This window comes from Larimichthys crocea, chromosome XXIV (genome assembly GCF_000972845.2).
Source record: "Larimichthys crocea isolate SSNF chromosome XXIV, L_crocea_2.0, whole genome shotgun sequence".
Classification (NCBI taxonomy): Eukaryota; Metazoa; Chordata; class Actinopteri; family Sciaenidae; genus Larimichthys; species Larimichthys crocea.
Genome location: NC_040034.1, coordinates 13040357 through 13060564, shown reverse-complemented (window position 1 = coordinate 13060564; position 20208 = coordinate 13040357). Strand labels below are relative to the sequence as shown.

The 20208-nt window shown below is 40.9% G+C and overlaps 3 protein-coding genes across 6 annotated transcripts; 1 reads left to right on the top strand and 2 right to left on the bottom strand.

Moving 5' to 3' along the window:
- Positions 1-184: 184 nt before the first annotated feature.
- On the bottom strand, positions 185-3024 carry zgc:194887 (fibrinogen-like protein 1-like protein). Its single transcript, XM_010753597.3, has 3 exons — positions 2709-3024; positions 2441-2598; positions 185-1531 (listed from the first exon to the last, which is right to left on the bottom strand). Exons 2-3 carry the CDS (start codon positions 2583-2585, stop codon positions 837-839), a joined length of 840 nt encoding a protein of 279 aa, XP_010751899.3. The 5' UTR covers positions 2586-2598; positions 2709-3024; the 3' UTR covers positions 185-836.
- Positions 3025-3262: 238 nt separating this feature from the next.
- On the bottom strand, positions 3263-7732 carry LOC104937380 (KATNB1-like protein 1). Of its 3 annotated transcripts, none has more exons than XM_027274950.1 (11): positions 7542-7732; positions 5945-6079; positions 5490-5602; positions 5356-5378; positions 5000-5267; positions 4767-4882; positions 4620-4670; positions 4454-4543; positions 4242-4346; positions 4024-4117; positions 3263-3936 (listed from the first exon to the last, which is right to left on the bottom strand). In XM_027274950.1, exons 2-11 carry the CDS (start codon positions 5961-5963, stop codon positions 3904-3906), a joined length of 912 nt encoding a protein of 303 aa, XP_027130751.1. In that variant the 5' UTR covers positions 5964-6079; positions 7542-7732; the 3' UTR covers positions 3263-3903. The 3 variants fall into 3 exon arrangements, with proteins under 3 accessions (XP_027130751.1, XP_027130752.1, XP_019128731.2); XM_027274951.1 differs by having other exon boundaries at positions 5895-6076; positions 7542-7731; XM_019273186.2 differs by lacking the exon at positions 5945-6079 and having other exon boundaries at positions 7542-7731.
- On the top strand, positions 7168-19158 carry acp7 (acid phosphatase 7, tartrate resistant (putative)). Of its 2 annotated transcripts, none has more exons than XM_010750496.3 (15): positions 7168-7269; positions 8147-8206; positions 8400-8520; positions 9208-9408; positions 9483-9665; positions 10626-10651; positions 11555-11652; positions 15605-15667; positions 16400-16514; positions 16668-16781; positions 17499-17565; positions 17932-17999; positions 18091-18162; positions 18516-18653; positions 18758-19158. In XM_010750496.3, the coding sequence occupies exons 3-15, from the start codon at positions 8412-8414 to the stop codon at positions 18821-18823; spliced, it is 1320 nt and encodes a 439-aa protein (XP_010748798.3). In that variant the 5' UTR covers positions 7168-7269; positions 8147-8206; positions 8400-8411; the 3' UTR covers positions 18824-19158. The 2 variants fall into 2 exon arrangements, with proteins under 2 accessions (XP_010748798.3, XP_010748800.3); XM_010750498.3 differs by having other exon boundaries at positions 8147-8238.
- The last annotated feature ends 1050 nt before the right edge of the window (positions 19159-20208 follow it).

Here is a 20208-nt window from a genome sequence, read left to right as displayed (position 1 = left end):
CTGCTTGCTGAGTCAAGATTGTAACTTGATCAAAGCCTTTTCACATGTGCCAATGCCATTTGTTAAGATGAGTGAATAAAGGTTCAGCTTCATTGTTTTTTTTCGCATTACACGTTCTGCATTCCATAAATAAAAATGACAAAGATTAATACACACCCCAAACTGAGGAAAGACTTTACTCAAACTACATGACAAACAATGTCGGTGTTTACAATTGGAAATGTGTGGAGGATTTAATAGCACACATTGTTAATTATCATCTCTTTATTACTCTTCATCCTCAGGATATTTTCTTTTTTTATTGAGTATTGATACACGGTATTTGTTTTCTCTGAATTACTGTTGCTAAATCAATATGTTCTCATATCTTCAGTGTATTTCTGGCAAACTTGTAATGTACTGTGGCAAAAAAAACAACAACAACAATAAAAAAAAAGCAACAACTGTGCAATGTTCTGTACGCACTGGATGGGAGATGTGTCACAAGCTACAATGCCATTAAACACTTTTTTTTGTAACTGTGATGAACCAGAAATCTGCACTTGCAATGTGAGGAATGAAAGAGATGCTTTGCTTTATGTATTGATAATGGTGTCTGATGGAAACAAAGCTAGAGCTAAAACCGTACCGCATTTTTATACCGTGTTTCAAGTTTGTGATTACTTTTTTGTCCTTTTTTTGTGATCATGTCCATGCATTTCTGAATTAAATGTGGTGAATTGGATGTTCAATGTGCTGTGTCTGTTGCCAAGAAAACTTAAAAAAGCAACTAAACTCTTTGGCCCTCAATAGCTGCCAAACTCAGTGTCATTCGGCATCACAAATCCTGAGAACTTTTATAGCTCATCCTTCTTGCAGTCTCCACTGGGAATAAGTTTAACAGTGTCTGAAGGTCTCACCATCATCCATGCATACTTGCAGAGTCGCTCCTTGTTGCAGTCCTTTTGCCAGTAGATAACATTTCTGCGATTGAGGTTGGCACCTGCACATGCGTCATACCACCAACCTCCTCCTGGCACCCCCTGAAATTCCAGCTTAGCACAATTTTGGAAGTAGTTGTCGTTGTCTCTGTCTTTAGTGGTGAATCTTTGGTTGTCATGCAGGTAGTTCTCTGTGTCCAGTGTAAGAGCGTCTACAGCTGTGCCCTGAAACAACCCGAGCCTCAACCTGTATGCTGATGATTCATCCTCCACCATGAATGGATCATACTCCCCTGTCTTAGTGATGGCATCTCGGTCCACTAGTTTTACTCCCAGTTTATAGCGTCCAGGGCCGCGGGTGAGCTGATGAAGGTATTCATTCCCGAGCCAGTGATCACCGGTTATGTGCCCAAAGCCATGCTTGTACTCAGCCCAGGTACAATCGAAATTCACGCTGCTGTTAACGGTAATATGCTGCACCACAGTCCAGCCTCCCTCCTGCATGGCACAGTAGGCCACGATTGGGGAGTCCCCCGGTTGGATCAGGTACACTCCGTCTCTCGCCTGGCCAGATAAGGTCATCAGCATTTCATGGCAGTCTCTGGGCAGTACTGTTCAATCAAATAAATAAATCAGTGACAGGGTGATTACACTTACTTTTTGTTAGCACTCATATACCATTTTGTTTTCTTCTAACATGTTTCATTACAGACATGAATTTCAATTGAATTCATGTCTGTGTAATTGAATTTCAGTTTAATTCAATCATTTCAAAGTAATCAAAACTACATTCATTTGCTTTTTTGCCAAGAGCTGGATGTGAAGTTAGATCTGTGCAAAGGTAACAAAATGCTTAAGATTACTAATTTAGGCATTGTATTTTCTTTATTAATCCATATGAAAACCAAAGCCCCCACATGATAGGGCATTATGTACCACACTATGACTTGGCCAGGTCAGTAACAGTGGTAATGGTGAGTTTTAGAGCAGATGGTACAGGGCCCTAGCTAAATCTGCTGGGGTGTCATGTAGCAGGCTGCTAGCTGTAGCTTCATATTCACCATACAGACATGAGGGTGATATCAATCTTGTTATCTAACTCTTGGCAAGAAACCAAATAACCATATGTATAGGCTTACAGGATCTACATCGATGGCAGCAGCACATCACTATTTCTCAATCTCTCCCTGGCAAAAACCTTGATCTACTGCCAACCAGCTGTTTATCTGACATCTTCTTATCTCACTAAGATACACAAATTACTTCACAGGATTCAACTCCAACACTTATCATTAATGAGTTACTAAGCGATTTGGGTCTACAGCCTGGAATTTGACCCACACCCATAAGAAAATGTAATCTAAGATAAAGCCAATTCAGCACTCAAAAGCAATCACAGGGTTGAGTTTGGAGGATTCTGCACAAGTTATGTCAATTTCATTCCCCCAACATATGCAAACAAAAGTACATTATTTAGGCAGAGGGCAAAAAGAAAAGTCAAACTGAAAGTGAAAGTCTACCTCTCATTCCACGATTCAGGACCAAGTTATGCTCATCTGGGGGAATGAGATTCAGGTTTTCAGCTTGGAGATGCTCCATGTCAACTTCGGCCACACTAAGCAGCAGCAGGGCCACTGCTGGCAGCCAGCACCTCAAACACCTCATCCTTCACGTCTCTCTGATAATCAGTGATACAGTCCTGTTAGCTTATTGGATTGAGTGAACTTGATGAACGAATGAAGAACATACAACCAAACTATAGCTAAGAAAAGAAAAATGTGTGCTTACCGTCAGTACAGCCTCCTGTGTGAGATGAAATATGTTGTTCTCTCTACTCAGATCTCTTCCCTCTCACCTACTGTATTCTCTACACTGACGAAATGAACACCAGAATGCAAGCAGGGCTGTCGACTGCAGAGTTCAGATTCAGAGAAAACCTTTCACACTGTCTCCTGCCCAGTCACAGCTGGACTTCAGCCTCAGGTTCACATCACAGTGACACCAACCCTTCACTTATCTGTGTCAAGTGAGATAAAGCCATATGTAAATGGAGAGATATGAACTATGTAAACCCAAATCTTACTTAAATCACTTACCTAATCACTGACTTACTTACATCACTTCAAAACTGAATGAGGCTAAAGTCCACTGTGTTCCTGGTGATCTGGCAGCTAATTTCCCTGCCTGTTATTTCACCTAAATGTACTTTAACTTGAGATGAAGTACAGCTGGTACTGTTCCCCACCTCCGCATGTTTAAATGAAACAGAAGCATATTACTGCTGTCTTCTCTTAGGGATTACATTTGGATGTGACAAATGTTCATTTCAATACCACAGACTTAAAAATACATACCAATTTATTCATCATCATTGGGGCAGTTAAAGACATAAGACACACAATGTATCAATCAAACTAAATTCTTACATTCATTCTTTAATTTATGAAAGTTTCTGTGACATAACTTAAATTGCACATGATCAAAATCTTCATTACAATCTTCATAATTATCAATACAGAAGCCAAGAGTGAGAAAAGAGCGTCCTGGTGATCCATTTACTTAGTCGATCTAAATGGACTCTCTATTGTGTTTAAGACTTTAGAACAGGTAAAACATTTTTTTGTTTTTTTCCAAGATATGTTAGCCATGTTCATGGTGTAGTGATGCCTCTTGTGGCCAAAATGGGTAAAGCAACAAACAATGTTGTTTTCACAGTTAGAAAACAAAAGTAACTTAACTTATCCAGGTAAACCATTTTTAGAGAAAACAATCTAGATCAGTTAGAAAAACGGATCACCACTTATCTCTCAGGGCTTCCCTATGTTTATCTTACTTACAATGATTTCATTTATATTGCATGTTGTCAGTACTTCAAGATGTTCTGCAATAAATACATCAAGCTCTACAGACATCACATCAGGACAGTGAGTTTTTGTTGGTCCTGCTACCCAAGACCATTTTGTTATCTGGTTCTTCATTACCGTCAAGTAAGCTGAGACAGGAAGGAATCAATGACCTAAGGGAAAAAGATTTTTCTTTTTTGTATGAGAACATTCAAAGCTATCATTTACAGTGGTAATTTATTCATACATGCAGCACTGACCTTTGCCATGTCTCCAGCAGCTCCTGGAACAGATTTCAGTAAAGGTTCCTGATGCCATAACTCCAATAACTGCTGATTAAAGACCTGGAAATTTCTGTAAAAAAAGTCAAATAAATACTTTAACACAGTGACTTTATATGCACTAAGAGATGCACTAAGATAAAATGTTTCCTAACACGGACAGTTTTTTTTTTTTTTTATCTCTCAGCAACACTTACTTATCCAATGGAGGCTTAGTTGATCCACTAAAGCCACTTGCTTTTAGTTCCTCACACCAGTTTTTCAAAACTGAATTTATCCACTTTAAACCAACAATAAGATACCTGCGAAAATCAAAAACAACTTTCAATCCTTTGCATTTCTGTATAGTAATCATCCTGGTAGATATTGTCTGTTCATAATTTTAGTCTAGTACAGCAGGAATACTCACTCTTCATATGGATTGGCGAGGACCTTCATAACTAAAGGAAAGAGATCGATACAACAGCCAATGGTGATCCTGGAAGAACCTTCATCAATGCTGCAGAGAAAATTAGATTAAAGTTAGATCACTCCACATGAAGCCAGTGTTACTTTGCAAAATTAAACTTACTCACCTTTTGATTATCAGTGGGAGAAAATCAACAAACACACCAATGTCTTGGATTCTGTAAAAAAAGACAGTGAACAATATGTTTGTAAGTCTAGAAAACATACTGTGAGCCACATGTTTGAAACCAGTCACACACACTACATGTGCCTACCTCAGAAAGTATGTCAACAGCTCTCCAACATTTCTCTTCCACAACGTTAAAGACACTTTCAGTCTCAGATTTCTTCCAAAGAGCACATCGGTCATTGTGTGATGATCCCTTGTGAGCTGAAAAACATGGTCATATTCTTTTATCTGCATAATAGTAATATAGTACTTTAAAACACACACACAAGACAAGGCAAGGAACAGAAATATAATCTGAGCTGTGTTAGTATGTCTAACCTCAGTGAGTGTACAGTAGTCAGCTTGTTCAGAACCAGTTCTACCAGTCCTGTGGCTGTTATTGACATTTAGTGGGAACTCCCAAGGGTCCATGTCAAATATCTCCTGTTGCATGTGCTTTATCTCATTCTCCTTGTTTGCAGCATCACATGTCCTCCCAGCCACGAGCTGCTTCCTCCGAGCGACCATCATATGATGGGTCTTCCTCTTACACGACACCACCCGCTTAACTCTGCCTGGATTGTTGCCAGAGCGACTCACTGGATACCTGTGCAGTACGCAACATTCACACATTTTGTTGACGGCCAATCGCATTATACATTTTCTGTAATGTAAACACAGATTGTATGAAATACCTCTTTTTGTTGAACTCCTCCACCTGCATTTAAAAACACATTTCGCATGGTGACTGATAACACAGTTATAAGCAACAAAAGACATCCAGCATACAGAAACACATCTGTGTAATACGACGTGTCACCCAGCTCACCTCTTTTGTGTTTCTCCCATGAGGATAGGTCACTCTGTACTGGGCTGCATCCTGTTGGGAGGAATATTCAATATTTTGATACTCTCCGTCTTCACTGCTGGAGTCCATTAGACCTAGAGAATAAGAAATCCCTTATTTATTAGTTATAAAAACACCCCTTTCATTGTCCATTTTTCTGTTAGCAGGAGGTTGGAACCAATACCAGTTGATAAAATAAAATCACAATGTGGTTTATGCCTTTATGTCGCATTTATATAGCATTTGTTAATGTCTTTAGGTGACAATATGTGAAAAGTTGTTTGTTCGTTAATGTTTTATATCAAACATGTGAAGGAAAACAAGACAAAATAACAATAAAAATGAAATGAATGCTTAAACTATCAATAAACTACATCTAAATCGTACTTGTTCAAAAAGGAGTAGGATGAAGTATACACTTATTTATATTGATAGAGCTTTTTTCACAGCATCCATTTTGACATTAAATAGTACGATAAACACAGGTGATACTAATTAAGGTTCCATCTCATTCAGGTCACACTGAGTCAGGGTGCTGCTGTGGTGCTCGTTTGCTCACTGGAAAGTCTCTGCTGCAATAAATGGAACAAAACCTTAATTAGTATCATTGGAAACACCTGAGTTGAACATACTATTTCATTTCAGAGTGGCTGCTGTGAAAAAAGGCCAATTCATCTGTGTCAAACATGCATACATATGTCGTACATGTGTACACACAACAATTAAATACAACCTGGCTAATTTTAGACATATAAGATCGTTGCTTCCTATGGATGTAGCCAAAACATTTAGGCATGGTCTTATTTTCTCACATATTTCATATTGCATCACCTGTTGGGGGCAGGCCAATGAATCTACCATTAGACCGCTAAAATCACTATATAAACAAGCTATAAAAATTCTTGATAAAAAACCATTTCATTACCACCACTTCATTTATTAAGCTTTGAAAACGTCAGAGAGTTTTCAAGCTTGTGTCTGGTGTATAGGATTCTACACGGTCTGGCCCCAGCATGTCTTTGGAGTTTGTAGGTCATCGTCCTGCTAGTTCCATTCGATCCTCAAGAATAGCATCTGTTTACGACTGTAGTATACCTCCTTGCCGCACAACTTTTGGGCAGTCTTCTTTTTCTTTTAAGGCCGCAACACAGTGGAATGCACTACCAGTTAATTTAAAGAGCTGTCTCTCCATCAGGAGCTTTAAGTCACAACTGAAATTTTCACTAAAAAACAGTCAAAACTGTAAACACTGATTCATGGTGCTGACAAAATGTTTTTATGTTGTGTGTGTTTGTGTGTGTCCTGAGTGACTTGTCTTTATGTATATGTTCATGTGTTTTTTGATGTTTTATGTCCTGCCAGGGACTGCGGATGTAAATTAGCCTGAGGCTTCTCCGGTACAATGCATGAAATGGCAACATTTATGTTTTAATTGTACATGGTCCCTAATAAACGTAAACAAACATATTCTAATAATAAATAATAAAATATAGCACCATTCAAAACACAGTTACAAAGTGCTTTACAACAAATCAGAAAATAAAAACAAAGCTAAAAAACTAAAAACAACACATTGTATTATATGCTTTTATCTTATTTCTATAGACTCTACCTAAGCACACACTATAATAACCTCGTCTAACAGGTTTTCCAGGCTGCACATGTTAAAACTCAAATTCCCACAAGCCACGTGGACACAGCTGCGTGCAAAGACGTAGTCCGGAACTGCTCGCGGGCCAAACAAACAGCTGAATAATACGTTGTGAGTGTTTTTTTGTTTGTTATTAATTTACTATTTAAGTAAGATAATTAACTTTAGGTAACTCACTCGACTCAGGCAGTGTTTGAGCTTTTTTATCTTGAGTGAGTGTTGCTCGGTGACTAAGTACAAATGCGCTTTAAAAGGTTCGTAACGCGTTATAACATTAATGAGACAAAGCTGGTTTAACGTCACAGGAGACAGTCGGTGACCTTCACAAGCAAATCAACACTTGACGTGAACATATAATAACTCACCCTAAGAGGTTAACTCACCTTGTTTTACTTTTATAAGCAGCGATAATAAAGTTAAAACTGCCCTTTGGTCCTTTTAAAGGCGAGTGCCAACAAGCTTACATCCAATTTGAACTGATAAAACCGCCCAGTGACAGAATAAAGCGTCCTATTCATAATGCAGTGTGTGTGTGTGTGTGTGTGTGCACCCTCTAGCGACTATTACTGATATGAATGGAGCAAATTTCAAAAACAAACACTTCGTTAGAGCACTGGTTTCCACTTGTGGTTTTAAGCCAGTGAGCTGACCTCATTGACAGACACATTAAACCAGAGAGGCAGTAACCATAACTAATAAATGAGATCAGCTGGTGTAGTGTTTTGGCTCTTGCCTTCATGAGCCATGACCCTGACTGTGCCTTTATCCCGATCAGCTGTTTGCCTGGGCACTTTTTTTTTTTATTGATCTGAGGCAAGCTGTGGCTTGTGTGCAAATCCCCTGCTGCACTTGAGCTCACTTTGACAGCAGCAGCAGCAGCGGCGACTTCCCCTGACTGCACAATGAAAAACAACATCAGCTGCTTTTTATTGACACATCATCTCTTTCCCTTTCCTTTCGCTGACTCTGCTGTTTTTCGGTTCTGCAGCTTCATCGTTCAGGTCGACTGATGCAGAGGTCTGTTGTCGGGGACCGGCTGTGTGTGTAGGTGAGCATGGTGTAGACTGGCACTGAGGTCAGGTAGGATATTTTAAAACTGTACTGTTTATTCAGAAAAAGACACATTGATCCACTCTTTTTTATAACAGCTGACTCAGCAGTGTCATGCATCATGTGACAGAATATATAGCTTTATATCATGGGTGTGTGTTCCTGCATTAACCAGACTTCTGTTCCTGCAGTTCAGTGTTGTAATGGCGCCTGTTCATGCTGCCTGCGCTTTGTTAAGCCTCGCACCCCTGTTGGTGCTTGGTGTTCCTCCCATTTGGACCCAGCCAGAGCAGGTGCACCTCTCATATCCAGGTAAGTGTTTGAACTTGTCTCCAACGGCTTCATGTGTTTTTTATTCAGGGATACAGTTTTCCACGTAGGATTACAAACCGTTATCAAGGTCATATGGATCGAAGATTTACAGATGTTTTGTACAAATCACTCAAAAGCAGCGGCGTATTTAGAAAGCTGAACTTTTTTTGTTACTGTTCACTTTCGGTTGTCTCGATATGAAGTGAAGTCAGGGTGTTTCATGTAACGCCTCGATGAAAGTTTAAAGTTTTTTCTCTGCAACACCGACATGTCCTGCTGAAGTGTCCGGGCGCACTTTAAAAACACTACCTGTGCACACTCTGTAAGTCATTTAGGTTAAAGGTACCAGATAATTGCTTAAAGTGCCATACATATAACTGATTTTATCCTTGGTTTCCACAATCTGTGCAGCATTAATGTATTTATTCCTTAACAAAGTGAAACATGGTAGTCATTAAATGACTTGATGTCTTGATGAAATGAGTACACCTGGCCAGCCGTCAGCTTAACTCAGGCGTTCTGATGGTCGTATCTTGCCAGCAGCAAGATCAAAAGCTCCTCTCTTGTGCAAAGTCAGCCCTTTTCCTAAGCGTCTCTTGGCTTTTATACATGGATCACTAAGTGAATCCAGTCGTTCTGTCAGATCAGTCTACATCACCATTCCAATAATTGGGCTTTTCTTCACAGGAGTACCAGGTTCTATGGTGGTGACCTGGACCACCTTCAATAAGACGGAGACCAAGGTGGAGTACGGCCTTCTGGGGGGTCGGCCCTTTGAGATGAGCGCCAAAGGTGACGTAACTCTGTTTGTGGACTCAGGAGTGGAGAAGAGGAAGATGTTCATCCACAGAGTCACTCTGAAAGGCCTCAAACCTGCTGCTACTTATGGTGGGTGAAGATTTAATATCACTGACTTTGTCAGATGTTTCCTCATACTAACATGTTTCACTGTGTGATTTCAGTCTACCACTGTGGGAGTGATGACGGTTGGAGCGACATGTTCACCTTCACTGCTCTGAATGACAGCACTAGTTTCGGTCCCAGGTTTGCTCTGTATGGTGACCTGGGTAACGAGAACCCTCAGTCTCTGGCCCGACTGCAAAAGGAGACGCAGCTCGGCATGTACGATGTCATCCTGCACATAGGTAAGCTCCACACTGAGAGAAACATTACAACAATTCACTCTGTAAAAGCAGCAAAGAGGCTTTGAGTTTTATCATCTGTTGTCTAAGGCATTAGTCATCCACAGATACCTGGCACAACAGACATGTTTAATGAAGAGGCCATATATCATGATGGTAATCACTGTAATCAACATAATGATCCCTATTCGTCATTTGTATGTTTTGGTGTTGGACAGTACGGGTTGGATGTCGGTCACTTGCTTGAAACTTGAAATTTGTAGAGCAGAATCTAAACAGAATAAGTTGTGCCAAAATTTGTTCCCCCAATCTCAGTCTAGCTTTTGTCCCCCGCCTTGATTTCTCTCTCTCTCTCCCACACACACACACACTTACACACTCACACTCAGAACAGTATAATTTTCCTTTTGTTTGCCTGTCAAATGAAACACCAACTTTAAACAGTATTTTACAGCCAGTTTACAAGTTTACAGAGAGTATAATTCTTTGAATGTCTCATAAAGTGCGACCAAACTTTAGTTTGAGGCTAACCACCTCACTTCACTGGAGATTTATTAAGGGAATAGTTTTTCTTGCCAGGAGTTAAAAAGAAAAGATGAACTAAATATGAGCGATAGGCGATGAGCTTAGCTAAAGCTCATCAAAGGATGTAAACTCCCAGTATAACCACCAGCTCAGTAGACGCTTGAACAAAGCCAGACTAGTTGTTTCCAACGGTTTCCAGCTTTTATGCTGGACAGATATGAGATCTTCTCGTCTAACTCTCAGCACGAAAGTGATTAAGTTTATATCCCAAAATGATAAACTATTCCATTATTTATTATCCAATTAATAAAGTCTGTGTTAAATGACAAAATGATTAACAGACTGACTTCCAAATAAACAGCACACAGTGAACCAAATACTGTATGTTGTTGTTACACTAAACTGTGGGAGAGTAAAAAATATGTTTTTGTTTTACAGGGGACTTTGCCTACGACATGCACGAGGTATTTAACTCTTATTTCTTTTCAATTTCATGAACTCTGATCACACTTAAGGTCACTTAGAACAAATTTCTTTCATCAACAGCGTATATTCCTAAAGCCATGCTGATACTCCACTAATTCCACAATGACAGATGAGATAAGCCACTTTACCTTTCTGCACTGCGCCCGTCCCAAGGCTCACCACCATTTATTATCAGTGTATATAAAGGCCCTCAGCTGTGGTTGAGACACGCAACTTATGATTAGCGCCACTATGAAATGCCTTAAGCCTGCGGTGAAAGATGAGCGTCAGGGTCATGTCACCCAAGTATTTCTTGAATAAAATACCATTCAAAACCCCAAATCTTATGTCCCAATAACATTTTTGCTCATCTCCCAGCTGTCATCTTTGATACTAAACTCTGGACACAACCTTGTCTTGGATGCTAATAGAAGTTTTCCTGAAATGAGTTCCTGCATTATTCATACCCTGTGTCTTTTTTAGACAAATACCAAATGCAATCAGCAGACTATTGCAAAAATTAATAACCATAATTCATCCAAGCTGTGTCTTTAGCAGGAATGTGCAAGTACATTCTGCGGCTTCACTGATTTTATAAATAGAAAAACAGAGAAAGGAAATTTAGTTTGAAAGGTCATTAATGGCTGTGGCAGGTAAAAGCCTTTAGTGCAGCCATGAACCGCAGTGTTTTGTTTTTAAAAGCTGTGCAGGAAAAAGGAAAAATGCGCCTCTGGTTTCAGTGAGGTTTGTTTAGTGCGTTGATGGTACATCCCTCAAGCTGTCTGGAAAATACACTCGCATAGTTCTTAAAACTAAATATTAGTGAATGGAGAAAAAAGAAACATTGTTGTCTAACGGGAAAATCTTTGGCGTCATATTTAACTAATGAATGACTGTTTCAGGACAATGCCAGGATTGGAGATGAGTTCATGAGGCAGATCCAGTCTATAGCAGCCTACGTGCCCTACATGACCTGTCCAGGCAACCACGAGGCCACGTAGTAGGTGGAAGTTTATTTCTTCAAACTCTATTTGACATTATTGTTTTTGGGCGAATTCTTAAATGACACATTTGTTGAAGAATTGTTTCTCAGCAGTGACCAGTTACTCAGCCAGTGAGTCAACATGAAGACTGTTTTCCTTTTGTGTTTTACATTTTATGACACATTCTGCTCAGGGGCAGAAGTATCATTAATGGTTTTTGGACAAATACAGCAGTACATTCTGTTTTCCATTGGTGAGAGAGACTTGCCAGACAGTCGCTGACAAATTGCACTCAACTACTACTGTAGATGTATGTGTGCGTGTGTTTTATGGAGGATTGCGAACCCCCAAAAAAACAACCTCTCTGGTCAGTCGCAGTTTTTCCCTCTATAATGAACACACGTCGGTTCACCGAAAACTCTTCATGGTACCATTTGAGCAGATGAGAGCTATTTCGGTCTCTAAACACTGGAGCAGTGTCAGGAACCACCAACATCTAAACAAGGCAACGCACTCCAAAACAAACTATCTGGCTGGGAATCATCAGCTCTCGCTATCTGTTTTTCACTTCCCAAAGATTGGCCCGCGTTGATGGGAACGCTCATCTGCGTTTTGACTCATCGTCACTGAATGTGCTGATCATATTTAAAGCTGTGAGAAGTGAAGCGAGAACAATACAGAAACTGACTGATTAATTGTGATTTTTCAGGCATAAATCCCAAACATCTGCTTTGTTCCAGCTTCTGAAATGCCAGGATTTAATGCTTTTCTTAGTCATGCATGACATTAAGTTGAATATCTTTCAGTTTTGGACAAAGCACAATTTGAGCTTGGAATCTGGGCCTTTTTTCACTATTCTTGAGGTTTTAGAGATAAAATATTAAATTGGTTAAAAATCATGCGGAAAATAAACAGATTGCAGCCCTCAGTGCCACTGTGCATGCAGTGAGCTCTGACGTATTCCCCATAAAGCAGCCGATTTTATTATCGAATATGAGTCTGTTTGCAGCTTTTGCAGCTAAAAAATCAGGGTGGCTTGTATTCACAACCTAACACGGATCAAAAATGTACCACTGTCTATGAATTTTAGCCGATAATCTGTCCCACTCGTGCGCCAGGTGGTTAGTCAGATGTTTTCAGTCGATTCCAGAGTAAATTTTCAGGTTTAGTTCAACAGAATTCTACCTCCAGCAGCCTCAGATGCTTTTAATCCCGCACATCAGCAGCTAATGTATCCCTAAATCCGAGCACATCTGCTGGAGTTAGCCGTGTGTGTTTATGCATTTTGAAACATTTAGAGGTACTTGATCTTGCACCATAATATTTACTTGCTGCTGCCATACTGAGAAAGTCCTCGCTTGGCCATGTGTAACGTGACTACTGCCTGGTCTTTATTAAGGAGCTGCTAACAGTAGTCTCTTTTTCTTGGCACCGCATCCTGACATAAGAACCTGATATCAAGAACCATCTCGCTGCATTACATAACCAGAAAGCCAGCTCTTCTCTCCCTCTCCTATACCTAAATGTGTGTTTTGTTCTGCGGTGTTGTTGAGAATTCAGATATTCCCAGCAGCTGGCCCCGGCTTTTTCTTCCTCGCTTACTGTTGTGCTGCCTCTCACTATGCTTCTCTCTAACCCTCTCTCTTTCCAACCTCAAGACCTAATGGGTAAAAGGCAATTGAAACAGGGCTGACCGCAAAAGTTTTCAGTCAGCATTCCAGCAGGATGAGAACAGTGGGGCCACAGAAGATGCTAAGGCCCCAATCAAGACTGTCTTTGTTCACCGAGCACAATATGGTTCATCAGGCCCTCGGAGGGACAGCCTGGTAACCATCGCTGTTTGAAACAACGTCCTGTGATGGGAGTTAGTGATAGTCTCCCTGAAGACTAGTTCCTTCCGTTTCTCTAACGACCTGGATTAAGCTCATCAGATGATGAAAGGGGAAGATTCGATGAAGAGGGAAAGTTTTGTTGCGCCAGTTTTACAGTCATTGTTATTCGCATTGAATTTGACAGCCACCAGATTTTTATCTCCATCTTACTTCAATGGAAAAGCAAACACACATGGAAACAAGCGTGACTCGGGTCTCAGAGGATGACTCACATATTGGACTCTCGTAGTGCAGATTAATGAAGCAAATATAAGTTCATCATATCATCATTTATTTATCGTTTATCATCGTCATTGAATTTACTTCTACAGACTAATAGTGTTTCTACCAACAAAGCATCCTACCAGATCCCATCTTTGCTGGTACCTTAACTAGCCACAAGATGGGAGTATGAACCCGTCTAATGTCTGTTCCTGGTTCAGTGCCATGACCGGGAACTCACAGGACTTTTCACAGGAGCAGATCTCACTCTTTAGCTCTGTTTTAGCTTACATTACTTGTGTGGTTAAATTAGGATTTATGTTATGATTCTTGTTTCAAGTATGTTGCTTTAACTGCTTTTTTTTATTATGTTGATTTGGGTATGAGAAACACCTACATAAAAGTAAAAAGAGATACCAAGATAAACTGCCCTCAGCTGGCCTTGTCTATGTGTTGCTGACCTCTGTGTCTTTAAACTTTCAGCTTTCATTGGTTTTAGACTTATTCAGCATTAGTAAATGTCTCTGTGATCCTTCTTTTGTGCCCCTGCTTCTGGCCTTTGACCTCTGACCTCTGCTCTGTCTTTAGTTACCCCTAACCCTACATTAACCCAGTCAATGCAGAGATCTGAACTGTCCCGCCCTACCACGGCTGCAGTCCAGAATATTGCCGTTTTTCTCCCCCTTATGTAAGATAAGAAAACAATCACTCCCATCACCTTGCTTAGTTAATGGCCCGTTGAGAAGATTGGCTCCGGGCTTCATGCTGAAATTAAAAACCGTGAAAAGAGACTGGCGGCTTGGCATCAACGAGAGCTTTCCATGGAAGACTTTCCCCCTTTTGCATGATGCACCCATTGTAATATTTGGACATTACTGGTTTTATGTGAATGATGGGGCACTTATAGCTGTTGTTTTGGATTACTTGTCCTAAAGGACACATCTGTGTATGCTTTCGTAGTTCGGTGTGGTGCAAAGAGTCTAGAAATTAGTGGCAGCAATTGTGGTAGCAGTGATAGATACATGTAGTGGATTAATCACTACAAACATCCTACTATATCTGGATCAAGCAGGAACCACAACTCAGTGCTGAAACAGCTGGGGAAGTGCCTTAAGATGTGATGCCTCTAATGGCCGGTGGATCTGAAATTATAGTGTACTTTAAAGAAGATGTCATGGTTTTAAGAGGGGTATATTTAGAGGCCTGTTTTTATGATTGACAGGTGTAATACACTCAGCCATGGTGGCTCCTACTTGCTCACCCCGTCTCAGCTCCACCCAGGCTCCCCCACGTTGCCCAAATTTTTTGATTATCTGGCTCCAGAAAACTGACCATGATCCTTAGCTTCAAAACATCCCATCAGAAAGGGCGATGTCACAGAGGCCATGTCCATGTTTTTCTCCAGCCTTTAATTTGGAGAGGCAGCCACTGATAGCCTGGATACAGCAAAGTGTACGGTTTCTCTGAACATCTAAAACTAGCTATATATTTTTTTTGTTGTTTACGTTTGAAGCAGATGTCAGCACCACAGTTTGATGGTCATCTTCATCAGATGATATACCGCCCTGAGTTTCGTGCCAGCTTTAAATGAAAACTGAAAAGCGACATAAAACAAAAGAATTTCACCAGAACTAGGCAGCTATTTTAAGAATTGCTGGTTCATTTTACTTCATAGCAAAGCTGGGAATTATCTTCAGTGTATGGAGAGTGGATAGCAGTGTAGCTTTTTATTTTGGGCTCTGGTGTAGACACAACAAAATAAGAGAGGGGAGAAGTCTGAGGTGTTAATTGCTGTTTCTTAGATATGCAAAGAACGTAGACTGTATGATCAGTCTGCCTAACTTAACTCTGCTTTCTTTATCTTGTTTATTCGCAGCAACTTCTCCAACTACAGGAATCGCTTCAGCATGCCAGGCCAGACTGAGAGCCTGTGGTACAGGTGAGGGAGGAGAAAGCATGTCAACTTTATGAAATAAGTTCGCCAGTTGTCGCTGCGCACACAGAGCCAGTAAAGAGAAATCATTCCTTTTCCAACAAGGGGCCCCATGTGAAGTATCATGTGAAGGTTTACCAAACCTCCTACTGTATTTCAGTACGCATTAATGAGCTGCAACAGGCGGCCCACAGGAGTGCAGAGCTCCCGTCTTTTCGTTTAGTTTGCCTCCTATCTCAGGGAAAAAGGGACAACACAAAGGAGCTATACATCTGACTGGGTGACTCACAGCCCACTACAGACTTCCTTCTCTCAGACAGTAAGATAATACCTTGCTAGACCACAGGCCAGCTGCCCACTCCCCAGGCCTACATGCAGACAGGCGTGCTGGCTGAGAGCCCTTACCTCATGTGCATGGTTAGCAACAAGAGGAGGCAGAGGGGAACACCGGGGAGGCAATCTAAAATCCCACCACTGCTACTGGAAACAGTTCATAACACAGAGCACACATGTACAGAACACATGCTTTTCCATTAACCCAACAGGATGAACATGTAAGCACTCACACAGTACAGTAAGGAGTTTATTCACTAAAGTGTGGTTCTGTTTGGATTTTGGAGTATTTCTCACACAGTCTGGAATTCAAAGAGATGCCTGTTCATGCTTAGCTACTGACTTTCAGCATGCTTCCTCTACTGGGTCATGGCTGTGTATCATTTTTATGATGTGCGTCCGCAGCTGGAACCTGGGGTCAGCGCACTTCGTCTCCATCTCCACTGAAGTTTATTTCTATCTCGAATACGGCCAGGAGCTCCTCTTCAAGCAGTACGAGTGGCTGAAGAAAGACCTGGAGGTTAATGCTTGCACCGGTTGCATGTGTTGATCATTGCTAAGTGCTTCCCACTTTTTGCTCTCTCTCTTTTTTTTTCCCACAATATAAGCCTTCAGAATAGTCCCATTATCTCACATTTTGTTCCAAATAAAACCATTCCTTCTCCCAACTTAGGAAGCCAACAAGCCGGAGAACCGAGCAGTGCGTCCATGGATCATCACAATGGGACACAGACCAATGTATTGCTCAGATGACGACCAGGATGACTGCACCAAGTTTGATTCCTATGTGTGTAAAACACAGAAGCTTAACCAGTTATTCATAGCCTAAACTACTGATCTCTTCACACTACCATAAAGGGTACTGGTGTAAAGCACCTAACTCATACTGGCAGGTAGTTTTATAAGAAGCATGTACAAAAAAAAACAGGAAGTCACAAGAAGCTTTAAGGTCTCAAGTGTGGAAATTCCTGCTGTAATGACTTTGCTGCATTCCTGATGGCAGACATTTTATTAGCAAAGCAGAATTATTAACCTTTAAGTACTCTGAATATGTACCTAATATAATTTTATTAGATTTGACCAGGCAAGAAGAGCATATGACACAACCTAAAACCTTTTTTCTAAATTGCCTACAAAGGTTTATTTTGCAGTGTTTAGACATCTGTATTGTTTTAGGATCATCACATGGAAAATTAGTAGGATTTGTTCTCTGCTGTGTTGCCTGACACTTTAATTGCCCCTGGTACAGATGTGTCACACGTGCCGTGAGCCGGCCGGTCCACATCGCAGCCCATAAGCACATTGCGCACGGTCTGCTGTCACAATCACTGTAATTTGGAACCAAATAGTTTCCACTCAGGCTGACTTCTCTCAGCACTTGGCACTGTTTGGAGTGAGGCTGGCACGGCCATGATGGGCCTCCACCAGTAGTGCTTCAGGTAGCAGGTATTGTTTTGGATGTTAACGCTGGTTCACGTCATTATTCCTCTCTGTTTTATCTCAGGTCCGGCTCGGACGGAATGACACCAAACCGCCAGCTCCCGGACTAGAGGATCTATTTTACCGCTACGGTATGGTCTTTATTTGACAACCAGCTGTGTGTTGCTAATGGGTGTTTAAGATCACAAATTTGCACGCTCAGACAGACTAATGTCCTAACAGTTGCAGAGAGCAGAGCAATCCAAACATCCTTTATTAAAATAGCAGGCCTAGACTTGGACTGGCTGACAGCCCAACAGCCCATTTGCAAAGGTTTTTTCCTGTATTACATTTCTCAGACCTTTGTTTGTTGCATTTAATTATTTAACTTGTGGTAAAGTTTTGGTTTCTCTGATCTTGAGCTTGTGTTGATTGCTGATAAATCTTGAAATGAAATGGGCAGAAGATCTGAGAAACATTTAAATTCCAGAAAAATATATCTAATTGATCTTTCACAGGAGTGGATCTGGAGTTGTGGGCACACGAGCACACGTATGAGAGGCTCTGGCCTGTTTACGGTGACAAGGTCAGCTCCAGCACACTTAATTCATCACATACTTACAGATATCACTGTCGTTTTGCATCAGTGATCATACTTTTTCTTTTTTTCTCTTTAGGTGTGCAATGGAAGCAAAGAGCAGCCTTATGTGAACCCAAAAGCTCCGGTACACATTATCACAGGCTCTGCTGTAAGTACTTTCACATCACTGCATCATTGTTAATGTTTTTCCACATAGATCAATGCATAAATGATAGGTATTGTTCATAGTACTCTCTGTGCAGCAGTTGGTCCACCAGATGAGTTTAGTACCAGCTGTTCTTCTGGTTAAGTGTTTTCTGATGTGGTGGTGAGCCGTGCATGGCATGCTTCACCATCCGACCACAGAAGGGTTAGTCATCGGCATATCAAAATGCGGACAGACTCACGCCGAGACACAGCCACAGTTGTAAATGTCACACACAGCTTTGTGGACGGAGCTGGAGAAAGGCATGTGGCTCATCACTAACACATTCAGTTTATTCACCATTGATTCCTCTGCAGGGCTGCAGAGAGAGGACTGACAGGTTCAATCCAAACCCCAAAGACTGGAGCGCTTTCCGTAGCACAGACTACGGCTACACCCGCATGCAACTGGTCAACGCCACCCACATTTACTTGGAGCAGGTCTCTGATGATCAGGTAAGTGCACGTGGAGGAACATGCACGGAAGCACAACAGATGAAACAACATTTAAAGGTCAAAGTGTATCGCTGAAGTGATAAAGGCTTTTCTGTGTGTTCCAGTACGGCAAGGTGATTGACAGCATATGGGTGGTGAAGGATAAGCATGGCTACTCTGCCTGGTTCTGAAGACATACTTAAAAAAAAATCTGCTCAGGAAATGCACTTTAAACATAAAACCAGCACTTTTGTTTTTCTGCATCCCACCAATTATACACTGATGATGAAATTGCACATTTTTTTATTCTTGATCATTCAGCCTTTCAAATAAAGTATTCATTTTTAGTTCAGTATCTTTAGACATTTTCTATCTAATAAGAAGACCACGTTATGATTAACATCTACACTTTATGTAATAAATGGTTCCAACATGTATTATGTAATAATGGGATGTTTTGTAAACAGAGAATCATAAATTGTTTTAAAATTAATTTTAATGAATAAATTCTGCTTTTTTTAATGGATCTCTGCATTGGTCCTTCTTTGAAAACCATCACTAATGTTTTTTGTCGACAGGTACATGTAGATCCTCCCTCGCTGCCTGAATAATCCATTTGACAATAGACATAGACAGCATGAGTCTGGCAGACACCAGGCCGCATTCCCTTCAGAGCATATTTTTCATTTCAAAAAGCTGGAAATGCACTTACACAGATCAGGTCTCTCTTCTATCACACTACCTAGATGACAGATTCTCCCTTGGCTAATCCTATCAGGATTTTGGAACCTCGTCTCATTGTCCATCTGTGTGGCCGTATGGACCTGAGACAAAAAGACACATGGAAGTCTACGCCTACACAAAAGGACTGTTATGTAACTCAGGGATGCTTGTGGCTTGGGCGCATGCAGAGTCAGAGAAGCCGCTTTCCCCAGAGGAGTGCTGATCACGCTATGAGTCTCACCACTATGCTGGCATTAATTCCTAATAACAGCATGCTGCCTCTGATGAATATTGGCTGACAACCAGAGCAGATCTGAATGTGTTTTGAGCTGTCAAGCCGTCTGTTAGTGCCATAGTTTAATCATGCCTCTGCATAATATACAAAATCAATGATTCGTTAACACTACGCACATAAAGGTACAGCACTTTATCTGGCAGACGTTTTTATCTAAAGCACATGCAATGCTAATATATATATATATAGAGTATATTAATCATGCATGGAATGCTGCAGGGAAAGAAACGCAGGTTGCATGGGACCAACTGACCTAAACACTACAGCAGCTTACACTTGGTCAAGGTGTGTCACAACAAGTTAGTCATTAGAAGCTAAGAGCTCTTATACAAAAGTAGTCAGGCGTCAGTACCATGTCTGTAAATATAACCAGAGATTTGTTGAACTTCTCTCTGATGTCGATGCCCCGCTGTGAAGTGGTGTCGGGCAGAAGAAAGAGACGCAAGCATACAGTGATCACACCTCACACTCACATGCTCTTTGTGTGCCTACCCACTGCTAACTGCCACTCATACACTGACTTATGATTGTAAAAATATCTCAGCCGAGAAGGCCCGA

Excerpts from the sequence above, each read along its gene's own strand:
- zgc:194887 (XM_010753597.3), bottom strand. The coding sequence starts at position 2,585 with ATGAGGTGTTTGAGGTGCTGGCTGCCAGCAGTGGCCCTGCTGCTGCTT. Across the intron at positions 1,532-2,440 it reads CCTGAATCGTGGAATGAGAG|TACTGCCCAGAGACTGCCAT; the intron begins GTAGACTTTCAC and ends TTGATTGAACAG.
- LOC104937380 (XM_027274950.1), bottom strand. Across the intron at positions 4,883-4,999 it reads ACTACTGTACACTCACTGAG|CTCACAAGGGATCATCACAC; the intron begins GTTAGACATACT and ends CATGTTTTTCAG. Across the intron at positions 4,118-4,241 it reads ACTAAGCCTCCATTGGATAA|AAATTTCCAGGTCTTTAATC; the intron begins GTAAGTGTTGCT and ends CTTTTTTTACAG.
- acp7 (XM_010750496.3), top strand. The coding sequence starts at position 8,412 with ATGGCGCCTGTTCATGCTGCCTGCGCTTTGTTAAGCCTCGCACCCCTG. Across the intron at positions 9,409-9,482 it reads CAAACCTGCTGCTACTTATG|TCTACCACTGTGGGAGTGAT; the intron begins GTGGGTGAAGAT and ends GTGTGATTTCAG. Across the intron at positions 11,653-15,604 it reads GGCAACCACGAGGCCACGTA|CAACTTCTCCAACTACAGGA; the intron begins GTAGGTGGAAGT and ends GTTTATTCGCAG.